The sequence below is a fragment of the Gambusia affinis genome, linkage group LG01 (genome assembly GCF_019740435.1).
Source record: "Gambusia affinis linkage group LG01, SWU_Gaff_1.0, whole genome shotgun sequence".
In the NCBI taxonomy this organism is placed as follows: domain Eukaryota; kingdom Metazoa; phylum Chordata; class Actinopteri; order Cyprinodontiformes; family Poeciliidae; genus Gambusia; species Gambusia affinis.
The window spans coordinates 30,708,172-30,733,490 of NC_057868.1; the positions used below are offsets into that span (position 1 = coordinate 30,708,172).

At 36.8% G+C, this 25,319-nt stretch overlaps 2 protein-coding genes across 3 annotated transcripts; both read right to left on the bottom strand.

Annotated features, from left to right (window-relative positions):
• Positions 1–1,096: 1,096 nt before the first annotated feature.
• On the bottom strand, positions 1,097–6,339 carry LOC122829082 (protein disulfide isomerase Creld1). The gene is made up of 11 exons (XM_044113325.1): positions 6,029–6,339; positions 4,720–4,840; positions 4,535–4,617; positions 4,233–4,343; positions 3,952–4,043; positions 3,645–3,824; positions 3,448–3,543; positions 3,285–3,368; positions 2,848–2,943; positions 2,614–2,754; positions 1,097–2,122 (listed from the first exon to the last, which is right to left on the bottom strand). The coding sequence occupies exons 2-11, from the start codon at positions 4,834–4,836 to the stop codon at positions 1,902–1,904; spliced, it is 1,221 nt and encodes a 406-aa protein (XP_043969260.1). The 5' UTR covers positions 4,837–4,840; positions 6,029–6,339; the 3' UTR covers positions 1,097–1,901.
• Positions 6,340–7,960: 1,621 nt separating this feature from the next.
• Positions 7,961–24,519, bottom strand: wu:fl23c11. Of its 2 annotated transcripts, none has more exons than XM_044113345.1 (16): positions 24,087–24,519; positions 21,262–21,289; positions 21,044–21,166; positions 19,858–19,914; positions 18,083–18,180; positions 14,609–14,714; positions 14,492–14,533; positions 13,566–13,693; positions 13,406–13,468; positions 13,270–13,327; positions 12,942–13,165; positions 12,494–12,541; positions 12,341–12,392; positions 11,425–11,520; positions 11,306–11,344; positions 7,961–10,195 (listed from the first exon to the last, which is right to left on the bottom strand). In XM_044113345.1, exons 1-16 carry the CDS (start codon positions 24,195–24,197, stop codon positions 9,414–9,416), a joined length of 2,055 nt encoding a protein of 684 aa, XP_043969280.1. In that variant the 5' UTR covers positions 24,198–24,519; the 3' UTR covers positions 7,961–9,413. The 2 variants fall into 2 exon arrangements, with proteins under 2 accessions (XP_043969280.1, XP_043969273.1); XM_044113338.1 differs by having other exon boundaries at positions 19,858–19,917; positions 24,087–24,518.
• Positions 24,520–25,319: the final 800 nt, after the last annotated feature.

Sequence of the window (25,319 nt, forward strand, 5' to 3'; positions counted from 1 at the left end):
GTACAAGATCTCAATACTTGATCAAGTTTCATTTCGCATGAATTACTGCATCAAAGCAGTGTGGCACAAAGACGATCAGGCTGCAGCGGAGCTTTAATGGAAGCCCAGGTTGCTTTAACAGAAAACTTCGCTTTTCTCCATTGTTGGGTCTGCTGTCTCGCTTCTTCCTTTTGATGCTGAAAAATTTAATCAGCATTTCCTTTAAGATCTCCCAGTCAATTTCTGCACCGACTTTGATCTAGAATACAACAAACACCAGCAGATAACATGGCTCCTCCCTCCCAAAACTGATTGGAAACTACTCAGTGGACCTCAAGCCTGGGCCTCTCTACTCTGCCTCTCGGACCCTAAGGTTTTTCAAATGAAATGCACGATTTTAAAAGAAAGGATTTGCAGTCATCTAGTCCTTTCTCTCCTAAAGTAAGAAGTTTCTGATGTTGTCCTTGTCTTAGGAAGGGCTCTAGACAAGCAATGCAACAGCTGTGGCCCTGGTCCTGGATGCATGAGTGTTTGAAATTCAGATTCCAGCTACAGTTTGCATAAAATTCTTCCATAGGCTTTGTTTCAGGGCCATTTTCAACCATGTTTTGACTTTCACACAACTTTTCATTAACATATTTAGCAACAGCAATACGAAAAACTAGCTTCTTTAATAAGGAGCATTATTAAAAAATAAATGCTCCTCATTAAAGGAGCAGTGTAGTCCACTGCTTATTGGACTACAGTCATGCCAGCAGTCTTCATCGTCATGATTGTGTTCAGCATAACACGACCATGTATTGTTTTATTGCATGGTAACAAATGCAATAAAACAAATGTTAATATTTCTAAAATTAGCCATTAGAAAACATTTGTTTTCTAATGGCTGATACCATTAACTACTGACAATATCACTTGTAAATACATCAGTGTGCAATTATGCTATAAAAAAAAACATTTAAATTCCTGAATTTGTTTAATAATAAATATTAAACTGGTGCTATTTTGTTCGCCCAAACATTTTTCTTTGTCTTCTGTTTCTCTGCTACTTCATCAAACATACTTTTCCACATTCCAGCAAAGTTAAAATAGTCTATCAAAAAACAAAGCCTGCAAAAAAGTAAAATCTCCTTTTATTGTAAAGCAAACACATGTGGATGATTCCAATCCAGGTAAATAAGGATCGATAAAATGAGCAAATGGATCAGAGGTGTTGGCGTTATGGCTCTCCAAAATAATCTTTGAATTACAGCTGAATGTTTGCATTGATAATACAAACAACTAAATATTCACAAACATAAATAAGGCTTCTTTTAAAAAAAAAAAAAAAAGGTAACATAAATTGACTTGAATTATCCAGATTGCATTCACACACTCCTTTTAGATTTAAATAAATAATCCAGCAGCTAAAGAAGTAAAAACAATCATGCTAAAGTAAACAATAAATTAAAACAGTGCAGTACTTCTGATTTCAAATGAACATAATATGCATTGTGACACATACATTCACAGAGGAAGAGGTATAAAGTCATCCAGTGGAAAAAAAAAAACTCATGATCTAAACCTCCTCAGACTCTATTTAGGGTCAGTTTGAGGGGACAGTGTTGATCTAACTGCATGCCCATAGCTACCATCTGGAGTAGAGCAGTAACCTGACACAGGCAAAGCTTATGGTAGGGAATGAAGTTCAGGTATTTTATATCAGTGCAGTGTTGCTCCATTCTTGACATCATAGTCTTCACCTTTTCTTGCATAATCCTCTTCATCAGTTATACATTAATTAATCCAAGCCCTTATAAATTACATAATTAATCCCTGAAAGGCTAGCATTGAAGATAACGTCCCACCTTCGGTCAAGTTTTATTCACCTCTCCTGGCTGGAATCCCCAGGTCCTTCTGTTACACAGACGTGTGAAGACAGTCTAACGTCCCTTCAGAAATCCATCCAGCATGTAGTCTCCCTTCTCTGTCAGCCAATATCCAGCCATGGCAGCCACTCCCCCAATAAAAATGGCTGTGAAGACCATGTCTCCCTTAGCTGCAAGTGTGGCGAGGGCACAGATTATGACGCCGAAGAACATCTGCTGCAGCACAAGAACCTCGTCATCCGTCATGTCGTCAAACAGACCTTTCTCTGGTCCAGCTGAGGAGGCAAGACGAAAGCAAACTCAGATTTCAGAGTCCAAACTTCACTGAGATCTTCTTATGGATTGCTTTCCAACAATGAGGTCAACAATTGCATTACTGACGCTGTTTTTACACACAATTTTATGCCCACTATTTCTTGCACATAAACTTTAGATTTATATCCTACATTTGTCTTCAAATGTATAAACACAGTGCCTTCTTTCCCTAAGAACTATAAACATCAATGAGTTTTAATTGTCACTCCCCATATGGCTCCTTTACGACCCTAGGTGCCATGTTATACTCTTGGTTTTTTTTTGATAAGACTTAAAAATATGTACATGGAAAAAATACTTAATATACAAATCAGCTGTATTTAATACAGCTGAAGGCATTAAACACTGGCTTCATCGATTTTAATCCAAACTATTCAGAGAAAATACAGAGAGAATACAGACGGGAGACTATTTTTGGTTCATACTGCTTTGCCTAAAACCTGATACTCACCAGGTGGCTTATTCTCCACACAAATGCTGTCTCTTCTGATGAATCCCTCAGCGCAGTCGCAGTGGAAGGAGCCCTCCTCGTTGATACAGGCCTCGTTCAGTCCGGGGCATGCTATTGCGCGTTCGCTACATTCGTCTACATCTGAGAGGGAACGCACAGTAAAGCGGCTGAACCTCCACCAGGATAACCTCATGTGTTAAAAATTACAGAGATAATTAATGACAGTTTAAATACCAAGACACTTGGCTCCTTTCAGTCTGTAGCCACGCGCACATTTCTTACAGCGAGCAGGACCGCTGCCCATGCAGCCCACACATGCCTGGTCACAGCCTGGATGCAAAGGTCAGACGGTCAGCGTCATTACTGTCAATATGATGCTCTGCCCGCTAGCAGAACAGCAACTGCCTACTGTGGTAAAGTTTGTAGTTTCCACAACAATCACAGTTCATAATTCTTAAGTTTTCTTAATACAAACATAATTTTCTAACCAATTATAGGATCCAGTTAAGTACTTCATATTGGTAATTGACTGCTATTTCCTCAACAAAAACCCTCACCGACCCGTGTTGATTTTAAACCATTGGGTCTCTTGTCAGGGTGCGTGCTGGTCAATTGAAACAACCAGCATGATTTTGTTTGCTAGAGATCAATAAATATTGAAGGAGCCATACCTCTGCATTCATAGGATCCATCTATGTTGTGACAGTAAGTGTTGGAAGGACAACGAGCCAGCTCTGTGCCGCACTCATCAATGTCTACAAGAGACATGGTAAAAGTCACGGGAAGTGTATTCATCCAAACTTGCTCAAGAAAAAACAACAAATTCACACTCACCCACACACTTGTTGTCATGAAGGATCCACCCAGGTTTGCAGGCGAGGCACTTGTAGTCCTGTGGCCCAGAGCATTTCTTACAGGAGTGGTAGCACGCTAAACGTGAACGAGAACCGTTAACATCAAACCAATATCCGCTCTGGTTGAACATGACAGCGATTTGTAAACTTGTAAACAGCAGTGTGGAAATGGCGCACCTGCACAAGCCCCTGCGCTGTCATTGGAGCTCTTCTCCCGGAAGTAACCATCAGCACAGCTCTGGCACAGCTGGCCCGAGTAACCCGGGTCGCAGACACACTCCCCATCTCCCAGACGAGTGCCCTCACCCTCACATCGGCCCAGACCTCCACACACACCCCCAGGTCCGGACGGGCACTCTTCAAATCAGCGCAATTACAACAATCAGCTCTTTGCTTAAATACCGCAGCAATGAAGGAAGTAAGCAAGGATGTAGACTCTGTTTTTTTTTAGTGTACTAAAATAAAGTAACCTGCTTGTGCACACCTTTGCAGTCGGGCCCAAAGTGTCCAGGTTGGCAGCACAGTGTTAGCTGCTCGATGCAGAGCCACTCAAACAGATCTGGTGCCTCCTGCTGCCTGGAAAACAAACGAAACGGTCAAACAGGCTCATGATAACGCAGCGTAATTACACAGAAGAAGCCATAAAAGTTTTCATCTATTTTGATCTAACGGGTAATAAAACAAACTTATTAAAGGCAGGTTTATAATGAAAAATAAAAAAAAAACTTGTCTGTTAACCTGTAATCATTTTTAGCTGAGCCGTACCTGTGGAACCACCACGTCTCAACCTGGTCTTCTATCTGCTCCAGCAGACGGTTACATTCAAAATCTGTTTTCTCACAAGCGGCTTCGACGATCTCCAAAAGCCGAGTCTCACTAAAACGAGGAGGCGATAATTAGGCAGAGGCTGAACCACAGAAATATGCGAGTAATAAATACATGAAGGAGAAAAATCAACATTTAAAACCAAATAACAGTCTAGGGAAAGTATTGAATAATAGACAAAACAGATGTAAATTACAAATGGTCACAGTATTTCAAAAGTCAGCTGCAGAAACTATTCCTACCTGCGTGCGTACTTAGCCAGCTTCTCTTCCTCCCACGCAGTGTTGCCACCACCAAAGTTCTTGTTTGCCGTTTTTTCTAATCCCTATACAAAAACGTACATTTTTTTATCCTTCAGTTTGAAACAAAGAAATAAATGCATGGTAAAAAGATGTCAAGTGAAAACTTAACAGTTTATCAGATTTACCTTAATGAAGCTTTCAGTGAGTTTTCTGCAGGTTTGACATGGCGCCGTCTGGACTTTCTCCACAGAGAGCTCTGACAGAAGCACCAGAGCAGGCAGGAAAGGCCAGACTCCCCACATGATCCTTCAGAGGATAAATAGAAAATATGTGCTTCACCAGAACAGACAGACAGTCTCCAAAGTTTGAAGCAACAAGTTTATCTTCTAAAATTCTTCTGCACTGAGTGTAATTTTCTCTACAATTATTGATTTGAAAACTTACCTAAAACCTTAAAAGTTTCAAAAGCTGCTTGGTAAAACAGCCAACACTATTCCACGTCTGAAAAACTGCTTACTGCTGACACAGTAGTGTTTCACTGGAACAAGCAACATTGTATTACTCTGATTTACCAAAGTTCTTATTGGCTTGATTCCTACATATGTATGCATTTTTCTTCAGAAAACCAAAGCCGTTAAACCATGAGATCAAATTACATTTTGTACCTCTATGTTCCTCGCATGCGAACGGAAACTGGGACGAAAGCTTTCAGTTTCTCTCCCCTCTATGCTTGGAGAGCATTCCAGTCTGAACTAAAACTGTCAGAACTTGTATAAGTGAGATTTTTCTGTTCCATTTTAAGAAACCAACAACAGAAACTGTCCACTACAACATTTCCGTTCTTGGTCAGGTCAACCTTTAGAGTTCATGAGCTTAATAAGACATAATAATAATAATAATAATAATAATAATAATAATAATAATAATAATAATATACAGGTCATCAATTTTACTAACTCCATTGTAGCAGATAGGGCTGCTCTTTCAATGAAATGCATGATTTACCTGCTTCTACGTCTACTGCACTTTAAAATTCAACATTCATGCTAATGAGAAAATAAAGATAAATTAAAACAATAACAGTAAATTTTCAAACAAGGGTGGATAAGCAATTAAAATACAATTTTAAGGCAAGGTAAGGTACAATTGAAGATATTAACCCACTGAACTAGTAGTACATCTCATTTACCAACATTTATTTGGTGTACATATAAATCATACGTATGTAACATTCAGCACACTAACGTAGTAATAAAAGCAGCAAAATAAGTTGTTTATCCAGGCTGAGATGCTCTGACTTCAATGTTAGCTCAGCAACATCAGCATCAGCTAGCAGCTAAGGTCAGCTAGCTGCTAGCTTTAGCCAACCATATCTATGAGACTGCTCTTTTGGCCACTACTCTGTTTATTTGGAGGCACTATTCAATCATGTATATATATAGCGCTTAATCATTTTACCTACATATTTTTGCTTTGAGATCTGTATTTTTGTACCTTATTATTAAACCACAAAGTCTGCTGCACCACCGACAGATCGTCTCCGTCCCTGCTGGTTCACCGTCACCTGAAGCCGGGCAACTTCACATTTTACGAATCCTCCTTTAACTTTTACTTTTCAGCCAAAGACTGTTTGATTAACGCTTGAAGTGCTCCTGCAACAACCGTGGTGATGGACTGCAGTGGGACGGGCAGAAACTACACTCCGCTAGGATGAATGAATGATTGGCTTCTAGTCTCTTCTGTGTTTTCCATGGAGCTGCTGCCACGCAGGATGTGACGTTGCTGGGATTTAATCTATCAGCCAATCACACATGAAAGCCGTCACACCCATTTATAATGTGTTAATGGTCTTATGTCCTTTTCTTTACTGAAATGACAAATTATTAAATTAATCTATTATTCATTTCGAGTTGCTTAATTTTTATATTTATATTTAACTGATTCTTCCAGTCGTTTTTAAAACGTTTTTTCCCCTTGATTTTTATGCACACCTTATTTATGTGAAATCTGATATAATTTCATAAACTGAGAAACTGAATGCACTGCTCTTGTATAACTGTGTTTACTTTTAAATGAAAAGTATGTATTTGTAGATTTAGTAACAGTGCATGACTGTTTGAAGGGTGACATGTCATTTTTGCATTCACTACTTTTAGCGTCAAGACTGGAAAATTAATGGATGGTCCCCTAAAGTCCAAATTTAATGAAGGAGAGTTAGATGATAGGATTCTCACCACAAAATCCAATAGGATTTTCAGACTTCAGTTTGGTTTGGTGTCATTTCTAGATTTACGTTCTGAGTTCAGAGGTTAAAGGAGAACACAGTTCTTAACGTGTGATTTTTTTTTTTTTTTACTATTATTATTTTGTTCTGGCAATTCTCAAACTTTTCTCCATGATACAACCTTGAACAGCTCATCTTTTAATTGTGGCAGCATTTTTCTGTGTGTGTCACTGAAGACAATCCAGTGGTATGTATATGTGCATATATTTTAGTATATGCGTAAAAAGTAGTACCTACCACATTTTATGACCCATATCATACACCAGAGCTCATCTTTTAACCACCACCATTGCAAACAAGACAGCGCTCTGTCTACCACCACAGCCTCACTGTATACCGCAGCACCCTATCTTTACGTACACACTTTGTTGTTTTAATATTATTTTTTATCTGCTGAGCCTGAGTCTTTTGGAAGTCCAGGGAAGAAACAGCAAACAGGATATATTATCACTAGAAGTTCCTTATCCTGTCGGCTACACAGTTACGTTACATACTGTATTGATTTGATAAGTTTTATGTTGAAAAAGTGATTAGAAAAAGTGTTTGTTCTTCCGAATTTTGCTTTGTAACTTTAATGTATTTTTTGTTTTTGATTACATAATTTTTCAATGTATCAGATGTAGCTATAAAAAGCTATAAAAAGCTCACCTATGTAAATAATTTCCTGGATGGCAACTTTTTAAAAACATGCTTAATGAGCGCTTCTCTTGAGTATTGTTTAATCCCGCTCATACACTGCATCTGCAGTGCTCCATATTATCCATAAAACCAAAGTGCTGTTTGCTGACTGGTGCATCTCTCTCAGCTTTCTTAAAAACTGCTTGATTGTGCCGTGATCTATGTTGTAACATTCAAACAACCTTTATTATGAAATTGTAGTAAGTCAAAATAAAGTTTCTGTTATTTATTCAGATATGAGCAATAATTGTTTATAGACAAGTACAATAATGCTTTATTCAATCCCATATTAAAACATTTAAGAGAAATCACAGTATAAAACCAACTCAGAATAATATGTACAGTCTCATATATATATATATATATATATATATATATATATATATATATATATATATATATATATATATATATATATATATATATATATATATATATATATATATATATATATATATATATATATATATATATACACACATTTTTTCTTTCATGAATTATAGAGTTTCTACTGTCCAGATGAATTGCAAGAACATCATGTACAGGTAAAATGACTTATATACACACAGTGCCTGTGGAAAAGGTGGCATAAATATCAAGTGCATGCTACACTGAAAATGCTCTTTTTGAGGTTTTGAGTTAATGCTATTTTGCTTTTTCAAGATCACAAACATAACTTGCAAACTCCTAAAAAGATCTTCTATTTTTAATAGAAAATAGAAGGTATTTTCTATTTAAAAAATCCCTTCTAGGTAGTTTTTCTACCAGGTAGTTCCAGGTAGTGGAACAAACTTCCACAACTTGAAAGTTAGTACCTGGAAAAACTACCCGTTTTTCCAGGTAGTGTCATGTTACAATGCTGGATCATGTTTCTCTTAAGCGTTAGCTGCTCAAGCTTTACAGATCTAATATTTATCATATAAAACTGTTCTTGCTGCTAAACACATAGCATCCAGGCTTATCATGCTGATATTACTGTTTGATAAACCTAACTAGCAAAACTGTTGAACAATGTGATGCTTCAACATGTCCTGCAGCAATTTCCATGTTGTCCTCATGCATGAGTGTTTTCTTCCAGACATGCCAGGTTCCTCCCACAGTTCAGAAACATGACTCATTAGTCACTTCAAACTAACTGCAGATGTTTGTGTGTTTATCTGAACTCTGAGTTCAAATTTTCTCCCTGTGGGTGACTCCATGACATTAGAACATCTTTCAATGGAAATAATATTGGTAAATATTGAACTGATGATATATGTGGGTTTTCTCCAGTTACTCCACTTTCTTCACATTGTTCAAACTAAGTGTGCTAAGTTTCTCTTTCAAGTCTCCACAGGTGGCAGTACATGTCTGTGTGGTTGATTGGCTTGTGTGTTTCTGTGTTGCCATGTCCTGGATCAACAACCTAACCTGGTCCGTACAATATATTGCAAATTATCGCAATATCAGTGTGCGCAATAATCAGATTTCAAAGGACTGTTTGGAGTGCATTTGCGACTAATATATTCCAAGACTTATGAAATTGCATTTTCTCCCAATATTAATCTAGTTGGACACAGTGAGCAAATCCCCACACTGGACACCAATAAAATTGACCCAAAATGCTAAAGGTCACAGAGTGTAAGAAGCACAAACAATAGAGACAAAAAGGAAAATATTAGGCATATCGTAACTGATATCATCAGTTCAATATTTACCAATATTATTTCTATTGAAAGATGTTCTAATGTCATGGAGTTGTATCCTAACCCTTAACTGCCTTCTGTTCAACAACTTCTGGAGACAACTGGAGATCATCAAACATCAGCATCCCACGGCACAGAAAGGTAAAGCAAACAGAAAATGTTTTGTGCATTAATTGAGGTATTTGTTCACTGGAGCCTCCCGTAACTTGTCCTTTACGATCCTCTCTAGTTGTCAGACCCAATCCACTTTACCGACCACTGTATCAGGGCTGGAGGGTGGTGAGATTAAATTTGGTTCTAAGAGTAGTGTTTCCCCAGAGTCTTCCTCTTCCCGTCCAACACAGCCTGGAGATACACCAGCTAGGTGCAACACATTTGTCCCTGCTGTGAACCCCGACAGCCTTTTGGCAAACGCTCTGGATGCCATTCGAAGCCCCCCTGCCCTTTTCCGCCTGGCTGACGCAGAGGCGATTTGTTTGGAACCCGCCAGCTCAGTCAGAAAGCCCAGGCTTTGGGACGGAAGACTGTAGAGATGGAGTCCACAAAAAAGCCTTGGAAGTGGTCGGTAACCACCTGGAGGTGCAGGAGGGAGTGACTCAAACTGCACCAGCATGAACCGCTCGCCTGCGCGGCCCTGTAAATAGTCTGCAAGAATACAGCTCAGCGAGGCACCAAAAACATCCACGTGGCGGGACGAGGCAGAGTCCCCCGCCGCTCCTCTGACGTTCTCCTCGTTGTTCTCGCAGCTGCGGGCTCCCCATTCCTCAGCTCTGGTCCACGTGGTCTGGGTTAGGACCAGCACCACCTTACCGCCCTGCCGCTTCAGACGGTCCAGTCGCGAGTGGAGCCAGGGCACGGGGCCGAGCACGCTGAGTTCACCCTGGCTCCAGAGGTCAAGAGACACGGTGAAGCCCAGGGCCTGAAGAGATGAACCCAAGTGACAAAGGAGCTCTGGGAGACGCTTGTCATCGTCAGGCGGATATAGCAGCATCACATGACCGCCACCCACAGCACCTGAAAGAAAGAAAACATTTGTCCCGGCTGTTTTAAATCACAAAACAAAATAAATATTTGTTGAATATAATGCATGTCGTAATAAATTAACACTAAATGTACTTTCCAATGTATTTTTCAAGCCAGAGAGTAAAAAATAAATAAATCTCGCCTGAACTATACAACTGGTATAAATAAAAAATATTACTTTTGCACTGCCTTGAAAAACAGTTTCACATTTTGTCACATGGTAAACACAAACCCTTTATGGATTTTATTTTAATCTTATGTAGACAAACACTAAGAAGTCTGTGGTTGTAAAGTGGAGAAACAATATTGGATACTTTTCAAGTTTCTGAACAAATAAAAATTTGAAAAGTGTAGCATATATTTGTGCCAATACTTTGAAAGACCGCTTTCACTGCAATCAAAGCTGCATGGGGTATTTTCAAAAGGTTTCTGCATATTCTCCATTTAAATAATGTCTGGACTTTTACGTGGTCATTTTAATGCATGGATTTACTTTATTCTTAGTCACTCCTCCATTGTTGTATGTTTACGTTTTCTGCTCAAAGAAAATCAATCATAATTGTTTCTTTTATGGCATAACCCATAAACAGGACTTCCTATAGCTGGATTCTTGCCACTCTCACTAAATTAGCCCTTATTTGTGGCTAAATAAGGGCTAAATACTGCATCTCCTTCATAGTTACGATGGCCAATTTTCTCTTTGATCTCCTCTACAGATAAGTAGAGGGACGGAAGACTGTAGAGTTGGTAGTTTTGCAGCTGTGATATCATTTTAAAATTTTGCTTTAATCTTTTCTACAACTTTATCTCTGATTTATCAGGTATGTTCCTTAGTCTGCAGTGATGCCATTTATTCACATATCTCCTCAAACAACCTCTGAAAAGCTGGATTGAGATTTAATTACACTTTGATTGATTATTTTAATTTTTCAAAAATACTTTTTCTTTTCCTTTACAACTATGCTCTACTTTTTGTCTACAACATAAAATTCAAATAAAACAAACTGAAATTTGTGTTTGAAGCAAAAATTTTAGTAAGACTAGTTTTTAAAGGAATTGTAACATTAGCAAAAGGGTGGTTTTATTGTCGGTTAGACAAACCTTTGACGTCATCATCCTTCAACCATCTCCAAACATATCCTGGAGAAAAAGCAGGAATAATATTGAGGGTCCATACTAACCGCAAGAGACATTCAGTTTTGTATCCTAAAGAAGCCAACCTTTCAGAACGCCTTGTATCAAATAGACTCCAAGTACAGCCAAACTTATCAGGATAAATCCGACGAGAAGTGAAAGAATCCATCTCTCTCGATGTGCTAAAATAAAACAAAATAAATAAATTCAAAAATCAAGAAGCCTTCATAAGATTGTGTCTAAGATTTCAACCACATCATGAGATTGTAACAGTGAAAGTCAAATGTTTTGACACTCGTACAAATCTTGTTCTTCATTAACTTTACTGCTTCATTTTATGGTGACAATCAGTCTTTTGTTGGCCACGGTTACCTTTAATGAAACATGCTGTCATTGTCAAATTGTGTCAAAAGTGCTTTACAGACAGCAATATTAATGCTTGTAAAATTACACCCACATCAGCCATTTATCCAAATAGTACAATTTTCAATGAAGGCATTTTAACTGCTTATAGTTGCCAAAGATGGTCCAAAGACAAGGAGCATTTCTTAAAGATTACTCAACAAAGCCACCTGTTATCGAACTTTTCACACCAACTCCACCCACAGGGGTATTTAGAGCTTCTCCTAAAAATGAGTCAAGTTACGTTTTAGCTATAGATAAAAAAATAGCAAAATCATTCCCAATTTACACACTTCTTTCTGTATTTTCCTTTTTCTATGGCATTAAAGGCAGTAGCTGATGCTGCTCAATATCCTTCTCTACTGAGCTGCTGATGTCACTTTATCAAAATTTGGTAGCTAAAGGCTTCATGTTTGTTCGTGAGTTCAGTGTGGCCTACTTTATAAAAACATGACAAAAAGAGCAACGGTGAGGCAGTAAAGTTTGTGAGAAACATGTTTTTCTTAGGCATGAACTATACAATAAAATGCATTAAATGATCCATATAAAAATAAACATTGGACATTGTTTTTAAGATTATGGAGTAGTTTGAATTCTTACTTTCAAATGGACACTGGGGCTCTGAGAACGAGACCATCCATTCAGTTTTAACCTATAATATAATGATTTAAAGTGACTGTAGGTTCAATGGTTCAGTACAAAATGTTGTTAAAAACAGAGATGATTTATTGAGGAAAAAAGTATAAATGGTACCTGGACACAAAGCTCAGGGTGTGGCTGGAGCAAGAACTCCCCTGTTTGCTGAAAAGACGAAAAGGAATAAATTAAAATGCTAAATAATAAGTGTAATAAATACATTTCAAAATGGTCTGAAAGCACAAAGACGTCTGAAATACTGGCAGGAACAGACGTAACCACACCGCAGATGTCTGACTTGTGGTACACAAGGACATCTCTACAGACAACAATGCTGTCTGACTTGTAAAATTACTTCATGCCAGGCATCAAGCAAACAATGCCATTTTGTTATACGCATCAATTCACCTCTGACCTTTATAGGTCTCTTTGTCGACAGCTAAACAATTAAAAGTTGGACTGATTCCAAACATTTGTCAGCATAAGTCATTTTGACTTTGGGTCAAAATTTCAGACATCTACTTTATGAACAGAGGGTGTAGTATATTGAGGAATGTTTTTTTACCCAGTGTACTCTGTGCGCCGCAGTCCAACCAGTAGTCTTGAGTTGCTGTTTGGACCCAGTCACTTCTTCACACTGGCCCCCTGCCATGTCTTTCTTGCACAATTGCACCTCTGCCTGCACTTTACAGAGGGAGGTTACATTCCAGTACAGCCCCGTATCCCCACTCCTTAACGGAGACTCCACCATCGTCACAGACACGTTGTGCTGCATTCTTCTCAGAGCGTCTATTAAAAAAATAAAAAAGCAGAAAATGGCACATCATATTCCATGAACCAATTCATCACAAAGTAGATAAGATCAGACAGCAACATCAGGAAACATCTCTCACCTGTTTTATTTGAGAAAGGACAGTACTTCCCTTTCATGTTTTTACTGTCAAACCATGCCTACAAAAATAGTAACATTTTAATCATTCCTTCCATCTTATTTATATGAATATTTTTACAGGTTAAAATTATAGTTACCAGGAAGCATAGGCATGGTGCAATGAGATGTGATGGAATAACTGTTTCACTCTCGCCAGTGGGCTGCACAGACAAGAAAATTACACAGGTAAAACATTTAATAGGTTAAACATTTTGAAATGTGTGCATGGACACTTTGGATAGTTTAGGGATGACTTACCCACGTAATAGGCTGTCCAGATACGTCATCCCATTCCATTTCCCAATAGACCTTCTCTTGTGTGGAAGGAATATTTTGCAGTTGAAGCCGGACCAGGTTTTCTGTGTCATCTACATGGAGCCTGGGAACTGGGAGAGGAACACGTCAGTCATTGCAAACAACTGACTGTTGTCCTTTTTAAAATGCATTGCGTGGCAGCATGTGCTAGGACAAACAAACAAATTATTCCAGATAATGTGTTATCTTACAAAAATTCACAAAGTGCAGATAAAGATACATACATTTGTCATCTTCAATATAACAGTTGAAGATAACAAGACAACATGCAAAAAGTTTTTAAATTATGATTTTTTTTTTTTCATTAATTAAGGGGGGGGAAAGTCATCCAAGCCACCATTAGCCCATGTGAGAAACAACTTCCCTCTCTAAACCTAAAAGCTGGATGCAACAGAGTGACCTCAACCATTTGTGATACTTGCCAATCAGTCATTGTTGCAGAAATGGTTTAATTAAGCCACATTAAAAGATTTGAAGTATCAGATTTAAGTCTGGACTTTCACAAGGCTTATCCAAACTCTTCATTTTGTTTAATTTTTACATTCATTCAGAGGTGGACTAATTGATGTGCTTCAGATCACTGTCGTGCTGCTTAACTCAAACGCTCTTGAGTTTAATCTAAAAAACTGATGATCCGATATGTTTCCATCAATTTCAGCAGGTTGCTGAGGTCATGAAGCAGGAAAGCACCCTACACAATCACACTACTATCTCCATGTTTCTCCGTCTGATGTACTCTAGTTTTAATGAAACATACATCTTAAAAAAGGCTCTGCTTTTGTCTCATCAGTCCACAGAATACAAAACTGAATCTAACATTTCTTTAGATTTTTGTGGACAATTGTATTTGTGAAATTTTAATCTCTTACCGTGGAGCTCTTGAAAACGTTTCAAGAGATTCGAGGGACAGACTGAAAGAAAAAGGAAGGGAAGTGAACTCGGTGTAGTGTTTTTTGCTTTGATAAAATTACAGCCCTTTTGCTCACCTTCTTTAGGTGCAGGAAATGTGATATTTTTGACGACTTGTGTTTCCTTTGAATCTGCCGTGACCACAACAGGAGCCTCAAAATCCACTTTCTCTATCAGCAGCAACTGTGTTAGCCAAAAATATAAAAACAATGTAAACTTTTATACCCTCATCAATCCATTGTATATCTGCATTGCATTTTTAAATGACATAACATCGAGACACTTTAAATAACACTGTTTTACGAATGTGCTAGGCTGCTGTCAGTCACATTTGAACAGTTCAAAACATTGATTGTGTACTCTTGGTAACATAACTTTATCTCATGCTGCACTATACAGATGGTTTGTCTGCTCCAATGAAGTTTTACTCACTTTAGGAAGAGGTGGTAATTGAGATAGCAGAGAAGTTGGAGCTTGCTTTTCAATTTAAATAACTAGTAATATTTCGACCACTTGAAGGTCATTTAAAGTCTGTACATCATTTAGAAATGATGGCCACGACTTGCTGCAGATTAACCCGAACATCAGAATTAGGAAGAAACAATATTAAAATTATAAAGTAAATTTCAGTTATTTTAAATGCAGCATGCAGATTTTGATTTTTATGCACAGCCATGATATCTGAGTCCAAAAAAAGGGTAAGCAAACAGGGAGCAGATCTTGTGTGAGTAAAAACAAGATGTAAGAGGATAATTAGCTCAAAGAGTTAGAAAAGTAAAAGAAACTTAAATAACCGCTCATTATAACCAGGGTAGGTGCAATATCATCCATACACACAACATGTTGAAAGTTGAAGGAGAAGAGCTTCTCTACCAGCTGGCACTTTGTACAGTACATTTGCACAGTCTTGGAATTTGGCAATCATCATAGCATATGGTGATACCTTGATAAGAATTTTGATTTATCATGATAAAAAAAGAATGACGTCAGAAAACTTCAAAAACTTAAGACTATTGGCAGGATTGCTACTTTTACTATTTTCTCTTACTTTTACTATTTCCATGCGGAACCATAAATTCAAATATTTGATGAAATGCAGATTACGTGTGCATAACCTTTTATGTATCCAGGTTTTATCAGAAATCTTTTTCTGATAAAGATTTTTAAAAAGTTTTGTAAAAAGTCATACCATTAGATATGATTTTATCAGTAGTTTTTATTTTTATTGGGCTTGAACTTCAGTGACATACTGAGAGATTACAAAGAAGCTATAAATATTTTTGTGACTAATATTTACAGCTATGACAATAGATACCACAAATTCTAGTAATAAATTGAATGTGAATAAAGTTCATGTTGACCATCCCTAACACAGTCTCACCAAAGTCGTATTGTTCCTAACTTGATGACTATTTTAACATAGTAATGCGCTTTGCCACAAAGTTCAAATCATCTCCAACTGTTTTCTTGTTGAATCTGTGCCACAAACAAATGAGGCTGCTGTACAAGCCAAGGTAATATATAGTGAGCATAGATTAGAAATATGTACATTCACCTGAAACAAGTCACTCATATGGATGTTCATTTTAAATAAAACAATCACAATAACTATATATTTTTTTAAATTATAATTTTAAACATTAAAAGTATTTCAACAGCCCGATAACGATGAGAGACTATAATTATATAAGAAGTATGCAGAAGTTCACTAAAGGGCTTCCAGCAATGATTAGCAACAGGAAGAAGAGGAAGATTGTGAATCCTATAAGGAAGGGAAGCTCTGTAGCAATTAGTTAGATAAAGATAAAGCCTTGAAGGTTGATTTTAATATTTCTGTTGTCTAAGAAAGTTGGGCTCAACATGAGCTGAACAAGAACACATAGATTCAGACAATAGATAAGAAACATAATATCTTTACTCTACTACAAAGAAAGCAGAATAAAAATAGCTTTACTTGACTTCCTTGTTCAGGGCTCCATAGCTTAAACAACAAAATCTGATTACATCTGTTTTTAAAGATTTAATAAAAATAATCAGGTGGCACTTTTCACCTTACAATATTCTACTAATCCATCTTTCCCTCTTTCTATAGAATTTTATCTTTCTCAGTTTTAAGAATTCAGCAGCATAAACAAAACTAAATGCAGCAAGAACAATAAAAGTCAAATGAACAAAATAAATTAATATATCCTAACTGTAAACTTGAGAACTTGCTGCTCAGACTAACTTGTTTGTACCACACATTTATTGAATATTGTACTTGAGGTAATATTGTACGTATAAAATTTTACAATTTACTTTTGAAAAGCACAACAAAGTAATAGTTTCTGGGCATTAAAGTGTATCAGTTTCTAAAGAATGTAATTAACTCAGCAGAGCAATAACGTCTTGCCCGCAAGACGTTCCAACACGTTTCTGCTTCTGCTCCAGGGTGCTGCTTTAAAAACTCAGGTCTACATGTTTCGTTATGTTCGTGCTTTTTCTTTTTTTTTTTCCAAACACACAATGACACCACGTAGGAGGATGATGTCAATTTTTACCAGGAAGAAGTCAAAGGAAATAATTTCTCGAAAATTAGAATTAGTAGGAATAGAGAGACTTCATCGCCTGTCACGCAGGCTGAATAAATACCTTTGATCTTTAGGGACCATTATCTACTAGCATAGTTAAAATTAAGTAGCGTTTATAAAATATGCAAATATTTAGTAACAAGTTTTTTTTAAATCCTTTAAGAAGCATAGTTCATTTCATTTATTTGACCCAAATTAAACCAAAATTTAAAAGCTGTGCTCAAAAAGTCAAACATACCCTGAGATTCAGCTGCTTGCAGTACTTCTGGCTCTGATCAGTTGGATAATCTTATCAGTCTCGCTCATTGTAGTGGAGGAATTTATGGAGCTTTCTTTATGCAGATCTATCTTAAGGTCCTATCAGGGCGAGGCCTGGACTTGACTGAACCCTTCTAAAACCTTTAAATTTTTAGCCACTCTGCTATCGATTTGCCTCCAAGTTCAGAAAAACTTTTTGATTCACCTTATGGATTCACTCTCAATCTGGTAGAATGTTCACTTCTGAAAAATTTGAGTGCTGTCCTCAATTTTTTCAGTTTATTAGAGCCATCTTTCTCAATGCCAATGAACAGAGAGCCTTCTAACCGTTGTCAGATTTATGGACTGCAACAATTACTTTTCTACGATCATTACCGGAGTCCTAGGAAGTTTGCTTACATGGATCTGCTTCAAGTCCCTGCTGATCAGCAGATTGATTGTATTTTTAATCAACTAAAACCAGATCTACAGTATCTACAGTAAGAATTTCTGTAGAAATAGTACAGGTGGGTAAAATTTTCAATACATTTCCTCTGTGTTGAGACTTTTTGTTGAATTTGTGTTAAAGGGTTACATGTGATCTAGTGTTGTTCACCAGAGGTTGTGCGTTTCAAACTGCAATACCTGAAGAGGATTAGATGAATAATTTTAATAATGGTTGCTATGTAAAATCTATGTAAAACCATAGACTTTAATGAAGGCTATCTTTTATACAAGGCTTACCTTGTATTTGGAGGACGCGCTCATGTAGGTTGGTCTAAAATGGATTGCCCTGCAGATACCGATGGAACCCGGCAAAGAGAGACAGACTTTCACAATAGCTACAAGACAAAGAAAAAATTTTTTAAATTACAGTATAAAGACACCCGGTTATTATAAAGAGCCAACTACAGTGTCATTCACAATATTAGCACTCCCAGTCAAGACACACAGAGGACTGAAACTTTGGCTATTTTTTGTATGTTGGAAAAATTAAACCTTTTTAAATAAGCTCATCTGGAGGTTTGTTGGTTGCTGTGTTAATATAATCAATAGAGGAAAAATCAACCTACTTCATGTAACTTTTATAAAAAAAATTTTTTTTTTTTTTTTACATGTTTGTTGATTGTGTCACTATGTCATGACAGTTTGGTATGAGACAGTTAATCTGTGGGAAACAAATCTAACTCCCAGTGAAAACTACAAACAACAAATTAAAGCCAGGAGGCGGGTCTTAGCCCTCTGGTTCCTGGTGCTGAGATAAACTTGGATCTTAGTCCAGCCATGTAACTAAAGGTAACTATGTTATGGTGGTCAGCACAAAGAGACTTGTACTGACCATCAAGAGCTAAGATTTGCCTTTAAAGAAAGACATCATCTCAACCTGCTCACACTTCGATTCAGAAGTGTGAGCAGGTTTCATGTGTTTCAGCTTTAAACACATGAAACTGTCACATAATTGGCTGGATAAAGGTCCAAGTTAATCTTACCACCATGAAGATGGAGTTTTAAAAAATCTTACTATAAATAACTGCCGGAAGGAGTGCTTTCTTAGGTCACTAAACACCATTAGATAAGATCTACATGTCGGAAAGAAATCGTTGATACCATCTCAAGCCTAAACTTGTAGAGTTTGCTAAATTCTACTGAGACTTAAACCTGAAATGTGTTATATATTATAAAATTTATGTAACTGAGTGTGATTATATCTATATAATTTATAGATATAACTTATCAGATTATATCTGATTTGGTAAAATAAGTTGGAACTGTTAGTGTTATACAACAGCTTGAGTTGAGTTACAAACATAATGAATTTAACTCAACTGAGTGTTCGGGTCAGCTGGGACTAACATCATCCACATTTGATGAACAGACCCTCCAAATTACTTTGGCAGGAAACGCAGGATGAATATGTGGAAAGCATCTCATGGCCTCTGTTATACATCGTGTAGATTCCATCAAACTGTGGGACTGTTTCTTTTCTGATGGCCCTGGAAGTTTTGACTTTTGACTTAAAGGGAAGATCAGTTTTCACTGCCAGTGAACTGAAAATGGGTCATCATTTTGGTATTTTGGTATGATAATGAGCCAGAGCAAATAACCACATCAAGAAAGGAATAATTTATTTGAAACAAAACTCTACTTCAGTACATCACCAGCTCATTCCCAAAACCTAAATCCTATATAAAAAAAAGACACATGAGGTGAATAAAGAGAAGAGAACATATGGGAGGACCAGGACTCTCTTTGTTCACTCCAGCTCTGTGAAATCTTGTGGAAGACAACTAAGAACTCTCCCATTTCCAAACATAACCTAGTTTCAATCAAATATTAATGAGCAATTAAATGAGGCACTGACAATTTATCTAAAATAATTACTTTTCAACATTTCCCCACCAGTAAATGTGGTAAGGCAATAATTTTCTACAATTTTACAACGTCTTACACACCTATACTGGGAACACCAATGATGTGACGTGAACTTTAACTACCCTCTTTAAGAGTTTATTTCATACCTTCTTCATCGCTGTCGTCACCTGATCCATCAGGACTCTGCTTTTCAAAATCTGCACCTACTGCAACATGTAATTATATCAGCAAAGAAAACAGCACTGCTAAATACTGCAGACGCAACAACAGAAGCCACAGTGCTGCAGCAAAAAGCTACTACAGAAGATATATATAGAAATATATATATATATATCTGTATCTATTTCCATCTATAGATATATATCCATATAGCTATATAGCTATATGGATATATATCTATAGATAGATATAGATATACATATATATCTATATCTATCTATAGATATTATATCTATATATATATAGAAAGAGAGCTATAGATAAATATAGATATATATATATAGAGAGAGATATATCTATATCGATAGATAGATAGATAGATAGATAGATAGATAGATAGATAGATAGATAGATAGATAGATAGATAGATAGATAGATAGATAGATAGATAGATAGATAGATAGATAGATAGATAGATAGATAGATAGATAGATAGATAGATAGATAGATAGATAGATAGATAGATAGATAGATAGATAGATAGATAGATAGATAGATAGATAGATAGATAGATAGATAGATAGATAGATAGATAGATAGATAGATAGATAGATAGATAGATATATAGATAGATAGATAGATAGATAGTAAGATAGATGGATAGATAGATGGATGGATGGATGGATGGATGGATGGATGGATATATGGATGGATGGATGGATAGATGGATGGATGGATTGATTGATGGATGGATGGATGGATGGATTGATGGATGGATGGATGGATGGATGGATGGATGGATGGATGGATGGATGGATGGATGGATGGATGGATGGATGGATGGATGGATGGATGGATGGATGGATGGATGGATAGATAGATAGATAGATAGATAGATAGATAGATAGATAGATAGATAGATAGATAGATAGATAGATAGATAGATAGATAGATAGATAGATAGATAGATAGATAGATAGATAGATAGATAGATAGATAGATAGATAGATAGATAGATAGATAGATAGATAGATAGATAGATAGATAGATAGATAGATAGATAGATAGATAGATAGATAGATAGATAGATAGATAGATAGATAGATAGATAGATAGATAGATAGATAGATGCTAAAACTAGATTTCTTTTAGAAAATAAAAATTTGAAGTTACCTTGGAGACTGATTTTAATTTGTAGACATGGTTCACAGACCAAGTGGCAGTGAGTGGCGTTGAGCTGAAAGTGTGTAATATCTAGAGAGCCATATGGATCAGGTGGGGCATCTCTGAAAGACACTGAAGACAAAGAGCGTCTGTTTAGATCAACCGTGGGCGTGCAAGCTTGACATTATAAAACAGAAGCACATTTACAACAGATATCACGCAGCTACCTTTGGTCATGCGGCAGTCAGAGAGGCCCTGGAGGTGAGGAAAAAAACAATATAGGAGAAATGTTAATGAACCACACCTACAAAGCACATCAACAATAAATACAGGTATTCACATGTTTTATACAAGAACTAAACCACTACAACTTATTTGTGAACAACACAAGAGTAAAACGTAATTTCAACCTGGCTTTTAAAAACTTTATAGACTCTGTGGACTTGCAACATCTGAGGTCATTATATTTGTTTACAATTATAATGCAGGTTTCATAAAAGCTTAACAGTGTTCTCTAAAGCTTCTGAACCTCATTCCACCTCTAAAACTGAACAAGGGTTATGACAAACAACAGAAAAAATGCACTAAATAATTTTTTAGTACATTTCCCAGCTTTCTTCTCTTACTGAATGTGTTTGGTGGGTGTAAGGTTATCACAACACTTTTCATAGAGCTCTCATCTGAAAAAACATGAACAAAAAACAGCATTTGAAATTAGGTTTCATGTTTGATGTCTCCAGTCGGCAGGGCTTTTTAAGTGACTGTGTCAGTTAACTCAGCCATGAGTCATAAACTCCACAAACTCTATTAGTTTTATCCTGTTTACCCATAAAAAGTGTTTTTTACATTTCAAAAAAAGCCCAGGTTGGGAGACTCTGTTATTGGAGAAGAAAAAAATTAACCCATTGCATAAAAATGGCATTTACTTGTTTTTTTTGTTTTGTTTTGGGTTTTTTTTACAAGGCTTTTTTTAGTTTTCTTCCTGTGCTCAACAATGCATAAACAATCTACGGTAAAAGAAAAGAGGAACATATACAGCTAACCTACATGTGCCAAAAGAGAAAGACAAGAGAACATACGTTTAGGTCAGGCAGATATCTATTGATCTACATAACTCGAGAAGATACTTGCCTATTATTTTCAATATCTACAGTCTGAATAATGATGAAAAAGCTTGAAACAACTGAAATTGTGACACAAAAGGCTGCAAAAATACTTTATTCTCCCATTATGCATCACATCAAGGATGGTAAAAAGATCTCAGAGGCTGAATTTTAGGGAACTGTATCATCTTGTTATTACTGCATATGCGGAGCAGCAAATAGTTTGAAGGTTTTAGCACGTCTTCACCAGGTGTGCCAGTAGAAATGGAGGGTTCTGTGTTTTGAGGAGCTCGGAAGTTGTTCAAAGGTGACATAAAGCTCATTTCTGGATCACATTAAGAAACAAATTGTGCCTGGAAAATCAAATTACCTCAATTTTAAGTAACTCCAATTTAAATACTCTTAGTTTTCTCCTTAATTCCACTTTATTTTCATCTGTTATTTTTCCGCTTTCTTTCTTTCTTTTCTTGCTGAATGCGTTTGGTGGGTGTAATTTACAACAAAACATTTATTTTTATAGCATGTCTGACTGACAGATTTGGGTTAAATCAGGGCGAAGTACAAATGTGTTTTTATTCCCTCCAAAAATGTGTAACTATAGAAGACTGTTGCTGTAATAATAATTTACTTAATAATAAAACACCAGCATGAAGCACAATAAAAAAGGTAACCTAACCTAATCTATTTCCATAAATAACACCAGATTATCACTTGGAAACAGTGTCAAAATAAACGCATCCCAGATTTCCGCGGTTTGGTTTGATTCCATATCAGTGTTTATTGTATAAATTGTTTCCACTCGACTAATTTTAGTACAACCAGTTTCAGGTGTCAGCTCCAAGCACATATTTTTTAATTAACTTGCTCTGTAAATCTGTAAGAAAAAACAAAACATCGTGTTCGTGCAAAGCAACTACTAAGACTCCGACCTGTTGCATGCGTACTTTTGAAATTACATTTTCTTCCTGTCACTCAAATTTATATTTATACGCTTGGATTCAGCACACCAAACAGCTATCTTCACACCGGCACCGGCGGGAGTGAACAGGCATCAGCCAACTACAGAGACCAAAACACTTCAGGCATTATCTCTGCTTCAATAGAGGATTACCACAAAGAATGCAACAGTTACAGTACAGTCTGTGAATCTCCACCAAAATCTTAAATAGTTCTCTGAAGACTGAAGTTATTTCTGTTGGCTGAGCATTTTCTTTCCATACTTTTTTCTTCCACTCAACTTTCCACAATACAGCACTCCAAACAGACTTAATGGAAAACTGAAAAGTCAGTCAGTGCCTCCAATGATTTAAGTCATTGTAAAGCAAAACCTTAATATGTCTGCGTTAAAACAAATTTAAAATGAGTTCTAATCTAATCTTAACAGAAATTGAATTTTAGGCTTCATAAACAGTAAGTTAATGGTCACAATTATCCATAAAATGTAACACCCTCTGTGTAATGAACCTGCATAATATAGGAGCTCCTCTTTCTGATTTGAAATAATAAACCTTTAGGTGATGTTCTAATTTCTCACAGTGCATTTAGTAGGTGCAGTCATAAAAAAAAAAGTAAAAAAGAAATTTAGGAAGAAACGCGGAAAATGGCAATTTTATTTTAGAAGGTTATTTCATACTACTCAGAAGTTTAGTGGTTTTGTGTGAAAGTAACTGTCAGAAATACGGTAGGTCAGAAAGCCTTACCTCACAGGGCAGTGGGGTAAGGTGTCATGCTCAGGACAGTTAAATAAGTAATGAACATTAAACTTTGATCCCTGCCTGGATGCGCGTCTTTTCTGAATTCCGACCCATAAAACAGGAATGTTCATACATAGCACTACCAAACAACTTTAACGAACGATATTATCACATATTATACATCTATGAAGCAGAAATAGACCAATGAGGTGTAATTTTAAAGTTTAAGTTGATAATGTCGGTTAATTCGGTTACCTCGCCGCAGAGTAGTTCAGGTGTGTCCTTTTCCTGCGCGCCTGCTGACAGGAGCAGCCACACATTGAGCACAGCCACAACATGCGCTCCCATACGGAGAAAGGGAGTCATATTTTCCGCTCGCAGCCGACAGGGACGTTTTATTCCTCTTTTCCCAGCTTCTCCTTGACCGTTTCGTCCATAGAGCACCACTACGCCTCAGCGGAACTGTATTTCCAAGAAGAAGAAGAAAACAAGCTCCTAGGCTTGCTGTTGGATCCGCACATGTGAGCCGCCTGTACTCGGTTTCACTGCACAAATTGAATGACAGCCTCGGGACGTGGGCATGTCGCTGTTGCGCTACCTGCTCAGATGCAACCTTGGAACAGTCGTTGACTTCTCACAGAGCTCAACAGGTTTCTGACGAGAAATGGGCGGATCCTGTTGTTCAGGTTGTGACGTAAATATCAGCAATTTCCACACAGGTGAAAAATTTATGTTTCAGGACACTGAAGGGTTTGGGGTGAACAAAAAGTTTAAAGTTGTCAGAAGATCTCAGATTTAATATTATGGAAATGAAAGGAATAACAGATCACTCCACTAGAAAAATATTCAGTGTTTACTGACAGAAGCAAAACAGAACCTTATCCCAGCATCAATCATGCACTTCTTTTATTTATGGAAATCCTGTCAGTTTTTCTTTATTTTTGATTATATGAATAAAGGAGTAAGTGGAAAATGTACCTTGCTATCTCTTTGTTACAAAATAAGTGAAGGTTTGAGGAGTCAAGCATGTTCAAAGCTATCATAACAATAAGCACAAAGATATTAAAGCTAGCATCCAGGACTAAGATTAAAAAAAAAGGGAAAAAAAGGGAGAAGACCAAATTTAATTAACCATCTTTTTCACAGCTGTTCAGCCCACAAAGTTAGTTGAACAGCCAACATCTCAAACAACTTTACAGCCTGTGCTAAATATTTGACAGTTTAGTTGTGGTCATGAATTTTTCTGCAGGAACCACGTTTGTTTTTTTCAGTTGGGTGCCAACATTTGATGACTTGCCTCCACCTACATGCACAGATCACTTAGGTCCACTGATTGTTTCCTTGCTTATCTAGCAGGCAGACATGCCGGCAGTGTTTGGTTCAACCATAAATTTAAATATAAAATCATGCTGGGATCTTAAGTACATACAGTTTGCTGTGTTTTCAAATAGTAGGTTTGGCTCAACTCCACATTAAACACCTTTGTAC

Bases quoted from the DNA above. Each gene is read 5' to 3' on its own strand.
- LOC122829082 (XM_044113325.1), bottom strand. From the start codon at position 4,836: ATGTGGGGAGTCTGGCCTTTCCTGCCTGCTCTGGTGCTTCTGTCAGAG. The intron at 3,825-3,951 runs GTGTGCACAAGC...GCTGATTTGAAG, and splicing joins CTTTGGGCCCGACTGCAAAG to AGTGCCCGTCCGGACCTGGG. The intron at 2,755-2,847 runs GTATTTAAACTG...GTTCCCTCTCAG, and splicing joins GAAAGGAGCCAAGTGTCTTG to ATGTAGACGAATGTAGCGAA.
- wu:fl23c11 (XM_044113338.1), bottom strand. From the start codon at position 24,197: ATGACTCCCTTTCTCCGTATGGGAGCGCATGTTGTGGCTGTGCTCAAT. The intron at 12,542-12,941 runs GTAAAAAAACAT...TCGTCTTTTCAG, and splicing joins CGGCGCACAGAGTACACTGG to CAAACAGGGGAGTTCTTGCT. The intron at 11,521-12,340 runs GTAAGAATTCAA...GTTTTATTTTAG, and splicing joins GCCCCAGTGTCCATTTGAAA to CACATCGAGAGAGATGGATT.